Source organism: Egretta garzetta, unplaced genomic scaffold (genome assembly GCF_000687185.1).
Source record: "Egretta garzetta isolate BGI_Z169 unplaced genomic scaffold, ASM68718v1 scaffold577, whole genome shotgun sequence".
Lineage (NCBI taxonomy): Eukaryota > Metazoa > Chordata > Aves > Pelecaniformes > Ardeidae > Egretta > Egretta garzetta.
This window is the reverse complement of record NW_009260138.1, coordinates 353,806-376,643: the sequence shown is the minus strand read 5'-3', so window position 1 is coordinate 376,643 and position 22,838 is coordinate 353,806. Positions and strand designations below refer to the sequence as shown.

Genomic DNA, 22,838 nt, shown 5'->3' with positions numbered 1-22,838 from the left:
ACTGAACCCCTACCGCCCTGCCCGCTGGCTCTGCCGGGCGCCCTTTTTGCCCCCCCCGCTTATTATTCCGCTGCCCATCGCTTTCGTTGCACCGGGAGGGAATATAGGTGATTTTTTTGCTCATTCCCAATAAATTCCAGTTTTCTCTGTAACTGCATAAGCAGTTCTCACTGCTTTTTGGGGCGGGAAGGAAGTGGGAGGTGAGGAGGAGGGAAGGAAGCAAAGCTATCTTGTTATCCTAGTTTTGTTACAGCCTTTTATTCACTATTAGCTGTATTGAACCAAAGTAAACAGGAACTTTGTGGTCCTGGTCAACTATCAGCTCTTCATCTGTGGCTTTATATCAGCCTGAGGCTTCGCTTCTGGGACTTTGTTTCCCGTCACCTTGTCCTTGTATGGAGGGGCCTGGAGGTAGGAAAAGCGAGATGTTTCCAAAGGCCTCCCTCCGCCCTGTCAACTCCTAAAGTGTAAGGGCTATGTCCTTGGGGCCTCTGGGGCTTGCAGGCTTATAGAGCCCCTTGCAGCTCTTCATCTGCAGGATTTGGGGCACAGAATCCTCCCCGATCCCAGGAGCTTTGTAAAAAAACCTTCTATGAGAGCACCTGTAAGAAGGCTGGTGTAGCTTCACAAGCTGAAAGGAGGGAGCCCTAGAGGCGTTCCCAAAGCTTGGTGTGGCTCCAGTTGTCTCATTGCCCTGCTTGAGGAGAGGGCTGAGCGGGGCTCCACAGAGCGGTTGCTGAGCCTGCCAGCTCTCATGTCTTACTTCTGCCTTGAGCTGGCAGTCACCTGGCCGTCCCCAGGCCAGCACAGCTCTCTTGCCAATTGCATTTTATAGTTGGGGAGTGGAAACCACATTTGGAAGGGGGCTATGTGGCTCAAGAATTATGCTCTGGCTGTTCTTGGCGTAAGTCACTGCAGAACGAAAAAGGAAGCGCTCTATTATTCACAGAGATCCTCCAGCTGGGTTATTTGTGTAGACTGTGCAAGCTCCTTATCTTTTCTCAGCAGTCATTGCGACTCTTAAGAGCCTTACAGATAAAGGCATTCGAAGGTTGAGAATCCTTCTTTGGGTTGATGGTGTTGCTCCCCCTAGGAAGCTGCTGCTTGTGAGGTGCTGTGGGCTGTCAAGGTGGAGATAGATTAAAAGTTTGCGTAAGGGCTTCATTTAAGTGTGAATCCCGATATGTTGAATTAACCTCACTAATCAGTGTTTACCGGTGCTAACAACATCTCAGCTTCCACTTACCCAGCAAATTAACCGTGTATTTTCTTGGTCAACTAAGATAAGACCACTGGGGGAAAGACATACCCTAGCATGAGAGCCAAAACCCCTTTCTGGCCGTGTAGATAGAGATGCCTGCGTCACCCATGGAGGATTGGGTTGGATGAGAAGGATGAAACCAGCACAAACTGCACAACTTCGCAGAAAACTCAAAAGCAAAGAGCCAAGCTGGGTGTCTGTCCAAGAGTGTGGTCTCATGGTTTTTGAGTGAGCTCAGACACCTGAGAGCTGTAGAAATAAATATGATAAAGTAAAGGAACCTTGGTCTGCCCCAAACGTTAAGGACTTAATGTAGGGCAGCTGCTAGGTGCTTGGGAGGTGCAGTTACAGATGACAGACTGATTCTCACCTGCTGCCGGTCAGAAAGGCTCGCCCCTGCTCTCACACCATCACAAGCCCCCAACACCTATAGTCACGCGGAAAACAGCCCCTGTTCCCAGTGATACAGTCTGCAGCATGACTTGGTCCTCTCTGTAAGTCAGGCTGCTTGATGTGCTCTGTGCAGATTCCATAACCAAAAACTTCTCCATAATCTGTATCCTCTCTGTCCTGCTTGGTGTGTGCCCGTTATGTTGGCGGCTGATCTCCTGTCTGCCTGTTGCATGGCACCGTCCCGCTGCTTCTTGAAGAATCTTTCTTTTCTAGACCTACACCCAAACTGTATGTACTAAACCCAGACACAGCATCTGGGTGGACCTCTGGATCTCAGACTTCAGATGTGGGCTACGTCAGTTTGGGAGGGTTTTTTTCTTATAGTTATGCTTCAGGGTGTTAGGTGTAGTGAATTACAGCAGCTAGAAAGCACACGTGGCAGAAATCATCACTGTAAAATTTCAAAATGGAAGTGCTGCTCATGTTTTCAACGCATAATCTCCCGAGGCGTAAAACAAATATCTTGCCTATAATGCGAGAGGAACTCTGTGGGTTAGTTACCATTGGATTTCAGAGTGAATGAAATAGCTGAGCTGTTATGGGTTTATATTTTGCTGATTGCCAGTTCCTCAGCTGCCCTCATTTTTTTCAGTCTATAGGCTCAGTTAAACATTTGCTCCCAAGACAGTAAGCAGCTGACTTTTTCACATACTTACAATGCGATGTCACATAATTCAGTGAATTTCTACACGATTCCAAGAAAGCTGGGATGTCAGGCTAACCCCACAACATCTGTTGTGGTCCAGGGTAGTCATGTATGGTTGAACAATATGCATCCAATAGGGAAGGCATACTTTAACCCTTTGCCACCAGCTCTCACGGTATAGATAAATCCTGCCCTTTCTGTATCCTATTTACAATGCAAAATATTTCCTTTCTGTCATTATAGTTGCAGAGAGTGAAAAATGAATATGGCAGAGAATATGGCAATGTCAGCCTTAAACCTTTTAGCTTTTAATTTAATTGCACTCTCCAATTTCCCCCCAAGAATTATTTTACAATACATGGTATGATTTCTTGCAATGCTTAAACCTGTACTTCATTACTGGGTATTTCTTGGTGACCAGTGGTTTTTTTCTTTAAACATGAATGATGTTTTGGGGTACCCCATTTTTTTTTCTTTTTTTGCTGTTCTACTTGAGAAATATTACCTAGCCTTATTTTTGTGATCTTGCAAGTGGTTCATATGTTGAAAACTCAGCTGGCAATAAATTTAGACCAGTACTCTGTTATGTTTTGAAGTGCCAGTTATTCTGATGGATATTTTCGGTTTTCTTCCTAAATAGCTCCAACTAAAACATTTGTCTTTTGATACTATTTGATCAATTGCAGTATTCTACAGGCTGAAACTTTTTTTTTTTTTTTGTTACAGATAAAGGGATATTTATTATCCAAAGTGAAGACTCCAACCTGTGCATTAAAGCAGACACAGTTGGCCTTGTTCTGGAAGACTGCGGTCGACTCTCAAAAGACATGTTATGGAAATGGGTATCCAATCGCCGTCTTTTCAACGTGGGCAGAAGTACCTGTCTAGGACTGAACATCAGTAGACCAGAACAGCCGTTAAGTATGCTGGAATGTGATTCAACCCAATACTCATTGTGGTGGAATTGTGATGGAAAAGCATTAGTTGGTGTATCAGAGTACAAATTAGCCGTTGAAAACAGCAAACGTATTGTGGCCAAAAAAAAATCTACTTACCAGTGGAAACAGTACATGTCCTATGATGAAGACCTTTGTGAACACCCATTTCAAGGTAAAAATAAAATTTTGTTGTATAAAAGTAGACAGGAAAAGTTTTCAAAAGTTCTTTTGAAATTAGTTCAGGTGCTTATGATCTCTTCCAACCTCTACTGTGGGTTGGGACTCCAAGTTTGGTTTTTTATACACAGTGGTTGAGGTAAGCACACCACACAAATGATTCTTTTCCTTATCTGTTATATGGACCCCAAAAAGCCACCAGCATCCTTGCAAACCAGGAACTGCTCATTTCAAAAGCTCTGTAAAATAAAAAGAGGAACTAAGGATTTGCTGTTGCCTGTCCTGCAGCTTTTATTATCAGATAAACCCAAAAAGAGATAACGAAGGATTTGGAATTCCCGTCACTGAACATCAGTCTGTGATCACAGCATGCATGTACCAAAAGTTTGCAACATTCAGCACCTGGACTCTGAACGTGCCAAACTTTGGAGCAGAGATCAGGCTTTTGATTAATCCTGCTGTACAGCTAGCAAAGGCATAGGAATGTATGTCAAGATCCAGGTCTGCAGACCTGAACAGTTTTCCAGGTATAAGGACCAAGATAAACCTGTTGACTACAAACAGCAACAGACAGACTGTACCTTGACCCCTTCCTCGGCATTTTGGTAGAAGGGAAGAATGTTTGCACAGCATGTCTCGGACTGGAGCTGTTGATTCTCCCCGTTTGAACTGGGTGTTTGTATTGCCGATCTGGTCTCAGCGGTTTCCTCTGTAGGTGTAGCTGGGCTTGACCTCTGCAAACTCCAAGGTCATTCCTTTGGGAGCTGTGATAATGGGGAAGGCACTATAGCATCCAACTTCTTCTTTAAAACCTATGGAGTTTATACTTAAGACCAGACAGAGAATATTTAAACCCACAAAAAGTCCCACATAGTGGCTAGGTACACATAGCAAGATGAAAGCAGACCTGGTTTAGCCCTGGTACTGCAACATCTGGGAGAAGAGGATCAGCCTTAGGCAGGCACTTCTAGCCTAGTTTCAGGAGCAAAGTAATTAATGGTGTTGGCAAAATTTCTTTCACCTCCAATTTCTGTTTTCCTCCTTAGCTTATGTACATGCAGATGCAAGCCAGCCTGTTAGCCCACCAGGCTGGGGGGGCAGCTCTACCTTCAAAGAAAAAAATGTATATAACTGTGGTGAGAGGTCTAATTTGTTGAATTTGGTTTCTTGCCAGGACTGAGATAATCCCTTGCACCTCTGTAGCTAGCAGCATGGTAGCAGGCAGACAGAGAAGCAATCCTGATTTTTTTTTTTTTTACCCATGTTTTTTTATATCATCTGTTCATATCAGAAGGCTTTAAAGGGGATTTACAATGTGTAAACTGCTTTTTTATATGTGCACAGCCAGCCATTAACTGTGGAAACCTCTAGGAACCTGGCAATATGTACTGATTCTGTAGTTGAAGGACTTTGATCTTTAGGCTATCAACGTGGGATCTTTGACAAACAATTTCATTCCAAGTGTGATTGTGGTTCTTTGACCTTTTGTAGAAGCTCTGAGGTTAAGGAGACACTTACAGAGGTAAAGCTTTTACAGCTTTCTGTTGCACTGGCTTCTCTCAATATTTTGGTACTCAAAGTACAATAGGAAAATATTTTCAATATAAGGCCTTAATTGATTGTGACAACAGATGCATGTAACATCAGTTCTTGAGCTAGATTGTTATTCCCCATGGTATAAAAGCTTATTTTTAAAAGCTTATTTAATATTCCTTTGTCTTTCACATTTCTTTTCCCATAGAATGACAAAGAAAACGGAAAAAACATCAGAAATCCACTTTATAAAGAGTGGGAGGGGCAGGGGAATTAATGCTAAATTGCTCGTCTGTCATAGACTAACAAGTGAAAAATAAGTAGAGTTTGCACATGAGCATGTACTGGTTCTGCTAACTTATTTTATGTAGTTGTTCTGAAATGTAAGTGCAGATTTGATATGTTAATTGTTCAGGTTTGGGGTGGGGGTTTTCTATTGTAGTAAGTTACGAGAATGTGCCTTGTTTCATGGTGACAAATTTCCTAAGCTAGTATTTCCAAATTCTGTTCACTGAAGTTATGCTGCTCATACTTGTAATGCTGTGTTGTCAATTATAAATTTGTGTTTGTCATTGCTGCTATAAATGGGAATAACGAAATATGGGGGCGAAGAAATTTCTGTGGTCTGCGTTCTTTTAATTTCTGCATTTTGTTTATTCCAGAAACATACACCTTGCTGGGAAATTCTTTTGGTTTCCCATGCATTTTTCCATTTAAATATAACAAGAAGTGGTATTATGAGTGTACCAGAGATGGAAAGGACTTTGACTGGTGTGCCACAACAACTCACTATGAACAAGATGAAAAATGGGGGTTTTGCCCAAATGCTGGTAAGACGTTGCTTGTCTTCTCTCTCCCCCTACCCCGCAAGAGATCTTTACTCTTTATTAGTAATTGTAGGATGCCCTCTGTTTTGGATTACTTCCCTTCTGTTAGAGGGGAACGCCTCTTTAAAAAACGCAGAACAAGACTGTAGCAAACTTTATCATAATTTATCATGTTTGGCCTTTGGAGACCCCAGTCCTCATCGCAAAAGGAAAACTACGGGGGGTGAGCAGAAGGATGTTATTCTGCGCAGCCCATTGACCTTACCCAGCAGCTAAACCTCTCTCTCTTCTCTCCCAGTGATACATAGGGAGCTTCTCTGAAGCGTACAAAGTAAGGGTTGCTCTTGCAAAGTCATGTTCTGCTTTTGACTGCGTTGCACCTTGCACATTCCTTTTCTTCTGTGCGCTACTTGGATACGTCTTGGGCCATAGCTTTAAAATTAGAATTATTATTAGAAGCCGTAGCTTTAAAAGTAGTTGCTATCAGAAAGATTTTGGATGTATAATCTTCATGAATATTCCAGCTTCTTTCATAAATAAGCAAAGTAGTATCTTCTATCAGCAGAAGTGGTTTGGAAAAGCCCTCCCTGCTCAAGCTATGCTTCAGATCTCTGTTCCAAACCACCTTAAAAACAGCTGTAAATGTGGTTTTGTTATTGGGATTTCCAGGCAACCATTGTAATAGATCGTATTTTCAGCCTTGCTTATACTTTGTATTTATAGCAAGTTTATTCTCTTGAGTGCAAGATAGAAGGACATCCAGTGACTGCTCTTCCACAAGTTGGGTGAGGTGTTCATAGTTCGAGTATTTCAGCATTCAGCTTTAGGAACAAATGATCAGCTCTGTTGGCTTCATGAGAGCTGTGAAAATCACCACCAGCTGCAGATCAGCTCCTGAGTATTTTCTCAACCATATGAAATACGGAGCAACATTTTATTCCATTAGTGCCCTATTTCCTGACAAAGGAACATGAAAGCACTTCGTAACGGTGCTTCTGTTGGGATGCTACCGTCATTAATTAATTGCATTGTTAAGGTGTTCTGTTTCTGATTAATTAGTAGTCTTGGGCTGTTGGTGACAAGTCTGTTTTTGAGCAGAGAGCGGCTGCGACGTTTTTTGGAAGAAGAACCCTGACACACACCTTTGCTACCAGTTCAACCTGGCATCTGTACTGACCTGGCGTGAGGCACGGGCCGCCTGTCAGCTGCAAGGAGGAGACCTGCTGAGCATCACCGACCCCGAAGAGCAGAACTACATAAGTAACTTAAGCAGTGAGTAGACGTTTCTCTGGGGACCTTGTAGGAAACCTGTAGTTAGATTTCCTCTTTACCCGGGAAAGAGGGGTAAGCTTTGGAGCTGAATACTCTGTGTGATGCCTCTCCCATTGCTGCTTGCGAGGCTTCGTCACGTAACGCCGCAGTAGAGCTGTTTGCAAAAGCGAGGGTGAAGGTAAGTTACCACCTTAATAACCTGATTGCAGAAGTGGTGGTGTGTGTTATGTGAGGGTGTAATTGTCTTAATTCTCCCTCCCCAGGGAGGCTCCCATTCCTTCTTGCAGCTGTGGTTTTGGAGTGTGTTTGGGTTTTTTTGAGAATTATACAAATATTTACCTTCTCTGCAGTGTACCCTGGTGTCCCTTTCTCCTGTTAAGCTTTCTTTGCAAGCACCAAATGTGAATGACGAGAACATTTCTGCAGGCTTGAAGTAAATGGCCTGTATAGGAAAAACACCAGCTCCGTTTTCCGGATGGTGTTCCTTCTCTGATAAGCCTTTTGCTTTCCCCTGTGCAGCGAGCATCTCGGACAAGTTTTGCAGAGCCTTCTGGCAGCATGGCATTCGTGGGTGTTCTGGCATGCATGGGGAGGACCAAGCCGAGGAATGGGTGGTAGAGCTGTGATGTGAAAGGCTGCCTCAGGTTTCTTGCCCGTTGCTTCCCATTATTGCTGGTTTTCAATTGCAGGATATAAGCTAACAGGAAGTTTTAAAAATTATTTCATTAGGTTTTTGATATGCCTGCAGGCTGTGAGGGGACTGAAAGTTGTTTGGTTTACAGAAAGCTGAAACAGGCTAGTGTTTATGTAGCTGCTTGTTCTAGATTTAACTTCTAAGGTCAACAATGACTTCTGCAGGAAGGGCTTGCAGGATGGGCAGCTCTTGAAGGGCGCAGACTTCTGAGTTTGTTCTTTTAATCTCTGTGTTGATTAAGAAAGTAACAGACTTTTTCTAAGGGCAGAAAAAGCAGCCTGAACTTTCTGGAGATTGATTATAAGTTTTGCTTTATTGCTATCATAACAGGTCAGGACAGCAGATCTACACCTGTAGATATTTTAAAACATGGGGGAAACATGAAGTATTACTTTGTTTATTTTTTCTGTTTCAGGGCAGTTGAATGCCACAGACATGATGCTGTGGATGGGCCTGAATCGCCTGGAGGAAGATGCTGGCTGGCAGTGGTCAGATGGAGCACCACTAGTGTTTGTGAACTGGAGAGCAAGTACTTGATGTTCCTCTTGGATATGTTATAGCAGTGTAATTACATGCTCTCCGCAACTGCAGCTTGATAGCAGACTGCTGTTCCTACAGCTCCCTTTGAAAAGTGAATCAAGTGAACAAGTCCTTTTTTTTTTTTTTTTTTTTTTTTTGTAGAAATATTTATTCATATTCATGAACTAAAAGCCCCTTCTAGGGGGACAGCATCAATTGAGATGCATCTGTTCAAAGCATTAATGAACTAGCCCTTTTGTCATTTACTTTTAAAGGTGGTTTTAAGATTCCAGCTGCGTATTTAAAAGCTGTGCTCTAGCTGGTTTCATGGTGGAAGACAGTTTTGATTTGTTTACATTAGCATGCTGTAATTAACATTAGCACATTAACATGAGCTTTGTGACTTGGTTTTGAGGTCTGGCCACCAGCAGATATAACACAGACACTAGAGCTTATTTCAGCCTTTCATCTGACAGCAGCAGCCAAGGAGGGATTGCCACACACACATAAATCATGGTGTATGTTCAGCTGTCCGTAATGTTGGTGTAATATTACTAGAAGTTTGGGTGTGCAGGGATGTTTATACATTCATTCAATAAGATGCAGAGAGCCTTACAACACCACTTTACAAGTCAGAACTGATTTTTTGTAACTTTGTGCTTCTCAAAAATGTGTTTGCAGGTGTCTCTGATAAGCATTTTAGAGAAAATCATTGTGCAGTGATTAATTCAAAATTGAAGTACGGCTGGCAAAGTTACTCATGTGAATCTGGATTGCCGTTTGTGTGCAAAAAATACTTAAATAAGACCGAGCATGAAACATTGGGTAAGTCTCTCAGTGCGACTGTATCCTGTTTGTGGGTGTGGAAGGAGAACAAGAGGAAGCCACCTGAATGTAGAGTCAGCAGAACGGGATCTTAGCTGGACTAAATCTGTGCGTCTGCTAGTCTAAGCGGAATACATTTTAGTTTTAACTGATGTAAGAACACTTTCTTCTGTTTAAATGCAGTCCTGGAAAATATGTTGAAAGTCTTAAAATTAACGAATAAATTGAATATACATAGCATTTAACTGGCACCTTCCATGATCAGAGGCTTACAGAATGCTCATTCTCTTTATATTACAATAGACCCACACTTTGGAGTTTAAATACAGTTTTTCAGCTTCAGATGGAATTAACCAGTGGCCCACAGAGAAGAGAGTTTTATAAATGAAGCTCAGTTACTTTTGTGGCATGCTTTACTTTTGAAAAACAAAAAAAACCATTGTAGATATATTTTTTAAAAGTGTTTATGTAGTGAGTATAGGATATTTAGTACATAGAATGCCTCAGACTCCAGTTCTGTGGGAAAGTTAAACACAGAATTGAGTTTAATTAGAACATTAATTTTTGTTTTGATAAGAACAACTTACATAGGTTCAATTTCTTCGTGATAACTTAAAAGAAAGCTTCCCTACTTGTTTCAGGTAATGAGGAAGGACTTACCCAAAGCTTTTGTAGGTCATTTATCTGAAGAAGCTTTAGCTGGCTTTGAAGCAGGTTCAGAGGTAATAAGGGAGATACTACATGTTTTAAACTGAGTTACAGATCCAGTAGTGTGTTTGCACTAGTCCAAATGGTTGAATCGTAAAATAAAGTTCGAGAAATTTCAGTTTGCTTGCTAGGTGATGTTCCACAGAGCATGTGTTTCAGCCTCCTTAACTCATCTTGGATGACTCTGTTTTCAGCATTTGAAGATTAAAAAAAATAGCTCTGGAAGTGTTACAAACGTAGCATAACCTTGGCAATTCTAATATACACAAACTTTGTATGCTTAATTAAAAGATACATGGAAGTATTATGCCACTCGTTGTGACACTGGCTGGTACCCGCACAATCGCAACTGCTACAGACTTCATAGAGAGGAGAAGAGCTGGAACGATGCTTTTATCTCATGCCAACGCGACAATAGCGGGCTCATTAGTATATCCTCCATGGCAGATGCAGAGCTGCTCTTTAACTTGCTCGAAAGTGGTAAGTTTGGGGAGGTAAATTTAAAGTGTGCAGTGTTTCTTGAAGTGTTTTGTGATGTTCTTTTGTGTAACCCTTTAACATTGTTAGCCACTTAGGCACTGTATCACATGGCATACCCAAAGGGTGACTGCAAAAAGAGGAAGCATGATTCTATGCTCCTTCTAGGAATCTTAAAAATGTATAGTACCACCTTCTCCAATAACCCTACTTAATATAAAGGAATGAATCAACTCAGCGAGGCCACAGTAAACACACCAGCTTTCGTTCTTTCCTGTTCTTGGCTGGTTCCTTGCAAACTGTTGCAAAATATTCAGTAATCATCCTTATGCAAGAATTGTGCTTAGAAGCAACAACAGTTCAGAGTATCTTTTGCCTTCAAGCTGTCCTTGTTCACGCTGCAAAGTTGCTGCTGCTAGTACATTGGCAGAGTCCTCTTTGATGGCAGCAGGGTGCATCAAAGGAGTTCTGCTAGTCCACGTTGTCCTAAGAGGTAACGTAATTGCATAAGGAACTTAATGAACAAAAGCTCTTCGGTGCAGCAACACCAAGAATTTTGTTGTCATAACAGCTGCAAGAAGTGAGTATTTCGTGCCTCCAGCTGACATCAGTGTGCTGGCAGAGCTGCACAGTTTGGCCACGAGTTTTAAGCTTCCCAGAGCTGGGGCACAGTGATGTGTTTTATCGACTCTGTCCCATCAGATGTGGTTGCAGGATGGTGTGTTAAACTGGATTTACTGGACATCATCTCCCATTATCCTCCCTCCTGACACCCATCCTCTTTGCTGTCCTGGCTGTCTGTCTCTTAGGATATTAACCACTGTATTATCTTCCTCACCTCTATTAACACTCTCCGTAGATAGCCAATACCATTATTTCCAGAGATGCTCTATGGGTAGGTGTAAGTGTTCTCAGCCTGTATTCTGCTGCTTCTATTTTAGACCTGCTTCAGGCTTCTCTTCGGGAGAAGAGGGGGTTATGTGCCTGAAAGCCTGTCTGCTTTTTCTGGCTGTAGTAGTTGGTCAAGTAAGATGTTACATCAAACCATGAGCCTTGTCTTTCCCATGTTGGCTGCCATGTGGCTACAACTGTGCTGTCACTGGAACTTCTACACATCACTCAGAGAAACCTAAAGCTGAGTGTGCCATGGAAGATCATAAGAAGAAATCTTTCCCTTTCATGTCAGGTTTTCTGCCCCATGCGCTTCAAAGAAGTGCATATGCTCTTGATTTGTATTTTTCAGGATTTCAAAGCATATTATCGCATATGTTGATGTATTTTTGAAACAATTTAGTCTTCAAGGGCAGTAGAACATTATCTCATCAGTAAGGTTTCCTAAAGTTTATACAGCTTTTTTTTTTTTTTTTACCCTGAAAGAAGGTAATTCTTACAAAAATCCCATTAATAATTTTTAACGGTGGCGTTGATGTTACAGGAACAGCAGGCGTTATTTCCTCACCATTAAGATCTGAACTCACTTATTCTTTTACAGAAAATGTAACAGAAACATGGATCGGGTTATACAGCAATAACACCCCTGTTGTTTTTGAGTGGTCAGATAGCACCCCAGTACAATTCTCTAACTGGGACAGCCAAGAACCTAACGCCTTTCAAAGAACAGGACAGCTCTGTGTTTCAGCACAAGGATCTGTAAGTTTCCTTTTCTTTTTGAAAGAATTAGACACTTTCTTTTTTAGCTCATAATAATTTATTTTCTCACCATGCATACCTTTTTAAACCATGACCTGACTATGACTTTGGGTTTTGATTCCTAACATAGTCATGTTGTGATAAATGCAACATAGCCTTTAGAAACCAATAAATTTTGCACAGAAAATTAATCCCAGATTTTGAGGGTTTTCAGTAGAAAATGTTACATACATGAAGCTTGCCAAATGGAGGAGAACAGATATGAGTAGGTATTTTGATAAAGACAAAGTAATTTAAAATCCAGGTAGTGTATATAATAATTTATGATGCATCAGTTCTGGTCTTGAAAGCTTTATCTTGCTGTCAATATTTATAAATTTTATGTAACACCTTTCAAAACCAGGTAGTAGTCTAGATCTACATAAAATTATAGAAGTTGACAGCAGTAAGATTGACCCAAAATCAGTCAGGTGGTGTAAAACGGGGAGCAATGTTCAAATAACAGCATGTCCGGTCTTACCCGGTATTCATGGCCCTGTCAGTTTTTTCATAATTTGGTCATAAATTTACTTTATTCTTACAATTAACAGTACTTAAATTCACTAATACATGACTTATGTAAGTAGCACTATAGTCCATTTTTTTTTAAAGCATCTTTTGTCTAAGTGTGAAAACTGTACCGAAAAGAGTTTCTGTTGTCTCTCCAGTAGTGGGTCCGGGTTGCAATCTTTAGTGCATGGGGAAAGCCAAGACAATTACAGTGACCTGGAAAATTGGATTCCCATTGGAAGCAGAAATAGGATTTTGGTAAAATTGTGGCTTTTAGATACACAAAACTGTATTTTACTCAGTTTGCCAGGGTAAATGAACAAATTAAAATGTAAAATACAAAGGAAAAGGAGGTTCAAGATAAAATTCTTCAAGCATTATTTAGGTACATGTCCAGTATGTATAGATGTCTGAAAATTATATTATACAAACTTTGTAATATCTTGAATGAGGCCTGTTCAAATATAAATTAATCTTACAAATAACTGTAAGAATGTTCCTATCTGTTGTGAAAAGTAAGTTCTCTGGCATGGCCATAGTGTTAGGTAATTGAGATGCATTACATCCCAAAGAGTGATTCAAAGAAACAAACCCTTTTCTGTGATTGATTTGAAAAGTCCTGCTGTCAGTGTTCGTAGAAATAAATGGTCCATCTAAGGATAAGTAAATGAATAGAGTGAGAAAAATTACTTGTTTTTACTTAAAATAGAAGGAGGGAGTGTAATCTAATGTGTGTATAGATCTGCATGAGAATATGAGTATGTACAGAATATACTTCTTTTTATCCCTCAGGAGGGACGTTGGAAGGTTAAAAAATGTGAAGACAGATCTTTCTACATTTGCAAAAAAGCAGGGGAATTTAATAATGTCTCTTCTGAGCTGGAATCGGGTTGTCCAGAGGTAAGGGGTTTTGTGTTTTTTGTTTGTTTTAGAGCCTAACTAATAAAATGGAATTATATAGGAAACTTCTAAATGTAGCTACAGAACATATAGATGTAAATAGATAATTTTATTTTTTCATGTGCTTATTTTTCTAGGAAAAGCGTCATTGTTTGCCTTGAAAGTATGTAAACTAAATTTTAATGTAAGATTAAAAGCTTTCCCAAGATGCCTTCCATGGCTTGTTGCGTTGTCAGTGGTTGTGACCCAAGTTCCTATTTCTTTCTAGATCAAAAGTGAGAACCCTTTTGTCCACCATCTGTGCAAATAGTGGCTGTTACATGATGCCTCATCCCACACATGGTTTTCATACATTGAAATGGAATGTCAGGGTGAAAAACAACCGGTTTCATTGACACGGAGAATGAACTCTTCCACTCGTACATTAGCATTCCTTCTGCTTTCAAGCACATACGGGAAGGAGCACAGCTATCTAAATAGGACATTGCAACAGGTTTTCAGGCTTTTAGGCTCTGTATTCCGGTAGTAAAAAGTAATGTTTTAAAGTATGATTTTATTTGCCATCGGTTCCCTTTCACAGTGTGCAAAGAGCAAATTTGTAGACTTTGTGCTTTACTCAAAACTCTGGGGGAGTTTTGTGAACCTCTTTTTCTATCAACAAAAATCTCTCTTCTCTAACTTGCTTTACTCTTTAGCTCATTGTCTTCCTTTTTTAATTTCCTGTCCTTTTTCTTGAGAAGTCAAGAAACACAACCAGTTCAGTCAAATGATAAGAAGGTTGAAGCTGGGCTGCTTGGAGTCGGATGCAGTCTTTCCCCAGATGTACAGTGGTCAGATCCAGCGTTCTGGTCCTACCATTATGGAGGCAGAAGTTACTGTTTGGTTCCAGCTTAACATTTCCAAAAGTTTAGGGGTCACTGCATTTGTTTCATTTGGACCAATGTATTTCATCACTCAAGAATTCTGTTTGGTTTTAGTGTAAGAAAGGTTTGTCGCAGTCCTGAACCATGTGAAAAATGTGCATAGCATCAGGACTTCCAGTTGTAGTCAGGAGCTTGACAGCACTTCAACTGCTGGTGCCCCACAGGATCGGGACTCGAGAGATTGAGTCACTGGCCATAGGTAGTTTGGTCTGTTCCGGCAAACTTCCTTCTCAGGATAAATTTCTGCTTGTTGATGTTTCACACCCTGTAAAAACACATGCTGAACCTAGTCCCTTGGTTTTGATAGAACCTTTTCTTTCTAATGTGAAAAAAGTTACATCCATTTCATCAAAAGAAGTCAGTACTAAGCTTACTCAAAACTACAGTTGATTTCAGACATTTTGTCTTGACAATTCACTTTCTTTTAACATTCAATGTATATGTTGATGCTAGTTATTGACTTAATTTTCCAGGGCTAAGTCTTTTTTTCATCCAGACTTACCTTTGCCCCCCATTTTTCTGTTGACTTACCTTAAATGTACAGAATATCTACTGGCATTTCTCGCATTTGATCTCTTGCTTCGTTAACCTTGTGCTGTCATTCACGTTGGATTGCTGGTAGATTCTCAGGGAGCTTTGGCCTCGGGCACAGTTGTTTGCTTTTGTAGAGCTTTATAGTCTTATGTGTTATTACTGAGCTTTCATCTCATGTTGATTTTATGACTTGTGCATCAGATGAACTAGCCTTTAACATTTTCTGTGGTTCTGCTGATTGCAGTTTTTGCAGTACGTCCATATCGAGTTACAGAAACCTGAGCTCTTTTTCTCCTACACTTCTGTCATCCTAAGACATAAAAAGTACTGAGCGCTTTCTTCCCTTAGCAGGTCAACTATTCTTTTTTTCCTAGTCAGCAGGCTGTTACTGAGAATAAATATTTTATTGCAAAGGTCAGATTCTTTGGGCAGTTTTCCCCAACACTGAAATAACAGTTTTAAACATTTTCTTTCAATCAGCTTTTGGAAGAGGTTGTGGAGCTGTCAGCTGCTTGATAATCAAGTTGGAGAACTGACTGTGTGTATTGGTGACTTTCTCTGGTCCCCGTGCTTTAATTAGTGCATCAAAAGATAACAGCATAGTACTAAATGGAGCATTTGTCTTTATGGCTATTGTAACAGGAAAGAATTGTACTTCTAAGAAGGGAATTGCTATTAGGGCTACAAAACCTCATAAAGAGCAGAAGGGCAGCGGCTCAGAACAAGGGTCCATTTGGCCTCGTGTTCTTCCTCCTACAGGTGGCTGCTTATTATGTTTGGGGAAGCGCAGGACAGGGCAAATATGGATGATGCTTCCCCCAGCTTTCCCTTGACCCCCAGCCACTCAGGGGATTTCCTGAGCCTTTTAAGACTTGTGCATCCAACAGCCCACATTGGGTATCCCCTCCAAGCGCTTGTCCGGTTTCTCCTTGAATTCATGCAAACTCTTTGCATTCACAACATTACTTAGGGAGGAGATCTGAAAATCTACTACCCTCTGAGTGAAAAAATGCCACCTTCTTTCCATGTTGAACTTCCCTCCTGTTAGCTTGGCTTTGTTTGTCATCCCCACGGTCTTGTACTGAAGTAGTCGCCCACCTTCATGGCACTCACCATTTTGTTAGACCTGTGTCATACCCTCCCTAAGGCATCTCCTTCTTCCAGGCTGAAGAGTCCCAGCCTGCTCAGTTACTGCGTATGTGGAAGCAGCTCCATACATACCATCATCCTAGATGCCCTTCTTTTCTAATATTCTTTTCTGAGATTGGGGGTTAGGACTCCAAAAAATGGCAAAAAGTGAATTTAAAAGGACAGAGTAACCTCCTCTGTTCTTTCTCTTCTCACAATTCTTAAGGTTCAATTTGACTTTTTGACTGAGTTCCATGTTTCCTGGAACTTAACCATCGTAACCCCCAAATCTCGTTCCTGCACAGTGGGGGTGAGATAGCTGTCACTCACTTTGTACATGAAATGATTGGGGCGTGCAGGGCAGGTCCCCTCGTGCATCACTTCGTACTTATCTGTACAGAATGCCATCTGCCATTTTACTGACCCGTTACTCAACCTTTTAAGTTTGGAATTTCTCAATCTGTGCTTGCCCTCAATGCAAGCTTACCCGCCTCCAGTTACTCCACAATTTTGGTTTGTTTGGGGGTTTTCTGTTTTGTTTTTTTTTTTAAGTAACCATTAGTTTCAAATTACTTTCTTGGTCCCTAAAGACTGGAGTAAAGCTTTAAGAGGAAGGTTATGCAGTGCCATTTGCTCCAGATTAAAATTTCTGAGAGGTTGGGATAATTGTGTTTGCTTCATTCGAACCAGTGCATTTGTCACTCAAGAATTCCAGCTGAAGGAAACTAGACATTTGCTGCCAACACTTTTTTCCCACAGGGAAGTCCCAGCTCATTGGTACAGAGATGGGGAAGAGCTTCCACCAAGTTTATTTTTGTTTGCAAAGCCAGCATGTGAGCAATGCATAGGTGTTGTTCTTGGGTGAAACCACAGGAATGGATACTGCAGCTCATTTTGCTTCTGTGCTTTCGTGCCATGCGAAGGGCTGCACCCAGCCGTCTTCCAAGCACTGAAGGAGGATGATAGTAAAAGGCAGCAGAGCTGTCAGCTACCCTGACAGCAAACACGGTCCTAACTAGAAGCTGCAATTTTGTCTCCCCAGATTCAGCAGGGCTTGAAGGATGTGTGTAATGTTTGATAGCTGTCCCGAATAGGTTTGCAGCATCTTTCTTGCGCATTCTGTTGTCCCTGAGGATGGATAACAGAAAAAGAGCCTATCCATTTCCCCTTTTTTCTCCTTTTACTGTTAATGTCACCATGAAGCAGTGTTTGACGGTGCCCGCTTGGGTGCTGTGCTTGCTGCCTGTTGTGCTGCTTTGTGAGCTGCCCTGCAAGTAGCACCTCTCCCGTGGAAGAGGCAGAGCGAGATCGGCTGGTTCTCCGGCCTGTGTGCAGCTTCAAGTTTAAACAGAGATGGGTTATTATCTCTTTATTCTCTTGATTATTTAAAACACTCCAGCAGGATGGCCAGGCAGGTACACCGTGTGAACTCACACAGGCAGAATCCATACTGGTCCTGGTAGCATCTTCTGGACACCCACAGGTGAATAATAAGACATAAAAAGATTAATAATAAGAAGAAATGAGGCAGGCTGGCCACCAACTCAGTGTTCTGGTTCACCTGATAAACCATGAAAATGAGTCATTTTAATTCTGCGTTATTAGAGTAGGATGATGGTTACTTTATTTTTTTTTTTATTTGGAAGTTCTATTTGAAAATGAGAAGGGGAGCTGAGAAAAGGTAAATAACTAGAGTGCGTTGCTGTATGAAAAGCCAGCAATTTCTGGAATAAATATTTCTGTTTACAGTTGAAGGCAAAGGGCAGCCATAATCCTTTTTTATAACAACTTAAATGAATCTGACATGGCAGTGTTTACCCTGCATTCCAGGTATTAGGTATCAGCGGTGAGTTACCACAGGTGGAGACCCACAAGTGCAACTACGTCCTTCATGCCAAAGAGGTGCCTGTCTGAGGGGCCCAGCACACCTCCCCAAAACTCAGTTAAACAATATTCAAAGTATAAAATTGAAACAAAAGTAGTATGCGGGGAGAGTGCCTTCACTGTTGCCCACGTTTTTGTCATACCTGTTAAAGATGTTATCGTGTGTGTGTGTGTGTTAACCCAGTTTTTGTGCAATTTAAGGATTTAAACTTTTGTTAAATTTACCCACATTTCCAGTGACCTTGAGGGTAACTACTCTTGAACCATGGTAGAAAGGAGAAGAGCTATAGGGACATCGGTGATGATCAGACAGAAGGTACAAAAGGGGATCAAGTTTTTAACTATATAATAATTAATAATCTATAAAATAATGTTCATTTCTTTTAAGGGATGGGAAAGACATGGTGGATATTGTTACAAAATCGACAGTACCCCTCGAAGTTTTGAACATGCTTCCAGTGGTTATTTCTGCCCATCTGAACTTGTATCAGTAACAAACAGGTAGTTAATCCTATTAGACAGCGTGAAGGTACCTCTAACAAGAGCTATTCTAACTTTAGAAAGTGTTGCATGGCAAAAGTCAATGGCCGTTATGAAATAATATTTGCGTGAGAGGCAAGCGTAATTACTAACATCGGCTAAAATCAAAGGTGTGCTTTGCTTTATTTTTTTAATTGACAATAAATTTAGTAAAAAGCAATTGTTAGGCTAATAAACACATAGCAATGTGCACACATGTGAGCATGCAGGAATTTAAACAAAATGTTTTCTACAGAGATATGTAACATCTTTAAGAAACTCTATTAGTGTACTTGGAAACTACTGAAAAATGAAAATCTGTTTAATTTTTATAATCAGAATATTTCAAGTTTTAATCCACATCAATTAATGTTTTATAAATGTTTCTATTTATGTATGTATTTTACGTGAGTTCTCAGCAAACAGGGGAGAGTAAATATTTGAAAGCATTTGAGGTCTGTCTTCCCTCGCTTTGTTCCTATTTACCTGTGTTCCAGCTTCAGCAAAGGCTTTCTCCTCTGCAGATGTCCAGATGCTTGGGTTTTCTCTGAGCTCTTTGTGATTTACCTTATAGGTTGGATTCCTATTGAAGTTTATGACATACTGATAGATATATTACATACATACTTTAACCTCCATGTGTTTATTGTAAAAAAAAAAAAAAAAAAAAGATTTAAGGAGGAAATCTCCCCTTCCTTTAGGACGGGGGAAGTACCGTAACCACCAGCAGTCAAATGAATGATAGCTAGAAGTTTGGGGAAAACTCAGGCTATGCCGCATAAGGATTTACATCGATGGGAAATTGGCCTGCCCGATGGTTTCAGGATTGTGCGCAGCGCTGTACTGCAGCATGAGGGTGATCCTTGTGGGGAGGGTCAAGGACAAATGCTCACAGCTGAGCATTTGCAGCTCGAGCGTCACAGGGAGCTGAGGGTGCGCTGCACATCGCTGGAAGCACGTCTTCTGTCTTTCTCTGCTTATTTCTTTGTATTTGATTCTTGCTGGGTGTTGCCATCACTGTTTCTTGTGTTAGTTCCCAGCTCCGCTGTTGGAGTGGCAAAGGAAGCTAGTTTTTAGTTTAGCTTTTTTTTAAAAAAATTTTAATTACTGCTGAGGTTTGTTGCTCTGGTGTGAAAAATGCAAAAACTTTTCAGTGTACTGATCCTAAAATAGTCATTAAAAAGTAGCTTGTAGAGGAAGGAGAGTTGATGTAAAAAGAGAACATGCAGAGGAAATGCAAATGAAATAAAAGTTCTCAGTCACTCTCAGTGTTACAGATATATTCATTTTTTTTACATTAATGTCATCCTTATGGTATTTAGCCATTCCTTTCATGGTGTGTGAAACCAAAAAGTCGTAGAATTCTTTATCAAACTGGGAATTTACTTTGCTACATACATTTTCATAGGAAGCTGATTAAATGTGCTCATAAACTGAAGCATTTTTGTATAATGCTTTACCAATTATATCTGAATAAATTACATTTAAGTGACAAATGGGTTACTATAGGCAACAGTTTTTAGTTGCAAAAAGGTGAAAATCTCTCACAGAACTTCAATGAAGAAATTAAAGATAGAAAAAGTGGTTCCTTCTGTAGTCAGATCGGCGAGTGCTTTGAGTCCCTTGGCTCTGGTTTGTTAGTGCTAGTTTGTGTGTCCAGTGCCAATAGGATACTTCTGTGCAGGGCTTTTTCTTTTCTTTCTTCTGTAGCTTTTCCAGACCCTGCTGCCTTTTTCCCCTCGTACAAGGAGTTTCTTATTTTTATTTGTGCACCATTAATATATTCTGTCTTTACAACTTGTAATTCAAGCATAGAATTTATAAGATCTTAATCTACTGTTTCTTCTATGTGGCCAAATGCTGAAAAAAAAATAAGAAAAAATTGTGGCTTATGTTACAGACTTGTGCCTGAAGTTCCCCACAGCATTCTATAAAGAACATTAAGTACCTCTTATATATTTTTCTCTTTTCGCATAATTTAAATAATTTCATGAGAGCTATTCACTGAAATACCAATTGACCTATTTTATTCTGATAAACTTTTTGTCTTGATTATTTTATTAAGGTTTGAACAAGCTTTGATAAACAGCATGATCAGTAGCATGGTAAAATCTGAGAGAACTTATTTTTGGATAGGATTGCAAGACCTTAACAACACAGGAGAATATTTTTGGCTAAGTACAGCGGGAAAGAATCGCTCCGTGAGCTACACAAACTGGAACAAGTACCAGCCACGTGAGTAACGTGCCGATAAAAAAAGAAATGGCTTGGAGGGGGGCAGTGCACGCTCTCCCCCCTGCCACCAGTGGCTTAGCAGTGACCAAAGAGTCCCGGTCCTTTCCTGCCTGCCCGGTCATGAGAGCAGAGAGATAAGCTTCTATTTTCCGTCGACACTGTAACTTCCTACCATGGACTGAGTTAGATGAGTTGGCAGTTGTGGAGAAACCAGAGCTTCCTTCCCTGCCTTCTAACTGGGTGATGTTATCGTGGGCTCCCCGGCTGTGGCAGGATGCTGGACATCCCATTTCCCACCCTCCACTGTGGCAGGGGGAAAATTAACAACCATGCTTTCCTTGCAGATACAGCTAATCCCTGATTTTTTTCTTTTTCTGTGAGATGTTTTTCATACGTTTCTTCAGAGCCTTTTCAAGGAGGCCATCAGGGCTTCCTGAGACTCCCAGCAAAAGGTCTCACAGAAGTAATGAATTTTACTTAGTAACAGTCACAGTTTGTAATTTGCATTTTATATGAAAAAAAGAGGGCAGAGAGTGCCTTAGATACATTTCTGTCAATAAGAGTGCTCTGTGGAAGTTTCTTCTTCTTTCCCTGTAGTTTGCTGATAATTGGTTTGCTTGTTTGATTTTGTTTGCTTTATAGTAATCCAAAGGAAAGCATTCCAAGAAAACAAAAAACAAACAAATCAAATAGATGTGCACACTTTGAAACATAAACCTCTTAGCAGTACCTGAGAGTAGAGACACAGTAATAAAGATGCTCCATTTCACTAATTGCTTCTCAGTTTTGGATTCTTTACGATTATTGCTTTACTAGTGCAGTTTGCAGAAGTACTGTTTGAAAGTATGTTTCATCTTGTGTGTTGTGAGAGGAACCTTTCATCATGGTTCATTTTACAAGCTCAAGTCAGCCAAGACAGACTCATAAACTGGTCGCTGACCAGAGAATTTGCTACTTCTGTAAGTGCATTGAGGTTTTATCCAGAACCTGATGCCAATAAAACAGTCACTTCGTCAGAAATCCACAGAATTCAAATGCTTTATTCTGATACTCAGCACTTACTCCCATGTCCAGGTCATTCTGGAGGGTGTGTGGCTATGCGAGGGCAGCACCCCGTTGGTTACTGGGAGGTGAAAAGCTGTAAGAACTTCAAAGCAATGTCATTGTGCAAGCAAAAAATCAGTTCTTACCAAGAACCTGAACTTACTTTTCAAAAACATTTGAGTTCCTGCTCTTTTGGATGGGAGTCAGAAGCTAATCTGCTCAACTGCTACAAGGTAGGTGACAAACTTGCTTTGAATTTTTCTGATTCTACATCAATTTAGGAGACGCTGTTCCTCAAATATTTTTGATAAAGCATTATTTCTTTCACTCAACAAACAAAAATTAATCATTACTATACTTCACCGCATTTTAAAGTAAGTGAAAGTCTTAAGAATCAGCCCTATACTTGGAATATACGTGGCTTTACTGTAGGAAAAACTGCAAATAATATTTGATTTTTAGGGGGTTCTGAAACAATTGCTCTCCCAAATCAACTGCATTTATGACAGTGTGTTTATTTTATTGCAGATATTTCACAATGAAAAAATTCTGATGAGAAGAACATGGGATGAAGCAGAAGCGTTATGCCAAGATTTTGGAGCACATCTTGCTAGTTTTAGCCATATCTATGAAGAGGCATTTTTAAACGATTTGTTATATACAATATTTGATAGGTAAGTATATATTTTTTAACCGACAAGATTTATCTTAATCATACTAATATGTAAAAATAATCTACAATTTAGGTTCTTCCAGTCTCTTTACTAGTGGCTGAAGAAGTCTCTACTCTAACATGAATGTCAAAATAGTTGAAAAGAAGCGTATTAGCCACACTGTAATGTGATTCTTTTTGAAGGAGATCTTTGTAGTAGATGTCGAGCAACAGTTAATGTCAAGGTGGTATTCTTGTGAATTAACATTCCCCATTGAAATGAAGGCTCAGCAATTTTAATCCTATTTTGAGTATTTTCAGCTTTAAAAATATAATTTAACATTTTAGTAGGAAAACCTGAGTTTACTTCAAGGATACTAAAAAGTTAAGAAGTGTATTACAGAATGATAGATTGAATTCAAGAAGAAATGTATATGGGTATTTGCAGTATTTAAAAAATAATTTCTGAAATAGCTATGGAGAAAGTGCA

General features: G+C 40.3%; 1 protein-coding gene across 1 annotated transcript in view; it reads left to right on the top strand.

The window, feature by feature from the left end:
• Positions 1–1,394: 1,394 nt before the first annotated feature.
• The window catches only part of PLA2R1 (phospholipase A2 receptor 1), a 40,971-nt gene continuing 19,527 nt past the window's right edge, over positions 1,395–22,838 (top strand). The window contains exons 1-13 of the mRNA XM_009641664.2: positions 1,395–1,755; positions 3,087–3,470; positions 5,671–5,838; positions 6,934–7,107; positions 8,217–8,330; positions 9,002–9,145; positions 10,145–10,333; positions 11,823–11,980; positions 13,322–13,429; positions 18,287–18,399; positions 20,483–20,652; positions 21,727–21,929; positions 22,225–22,370. Of these exons, the coding sequence (XP_009639959.1) occupies positions 3,188–3,470; positions 5,671–5,838; positions 6,934–7,107; positions 8,217–8,330; positions 9,002–9,145; positions 10,145–10,333; positions 11,823–11,980; positions 13,322–13,429; positions 18,287–18,399; positions 20,483–20,652; positions 21,727–21,929; positions 22,225–22,370 (1,970 nt within the window). The 5' untranslated portion in view covers positions 1,395–1,755; positions 3,087–3,187. The remainder of the gene's footprint in view (positions 1,756–3,086; positions 3,471–5,670; positions 5,839–6,933; positions 7,108–8,216; positions 8,331–9,001; positions 9,146–10,144; positions 10,334–11,822; positions 11,981–13,321; positions 13,430–18,286; positions 18,400–20,482; positions 20,653–21,726; positions 21,930–22,224; positions 22,371–22,838) is intronic.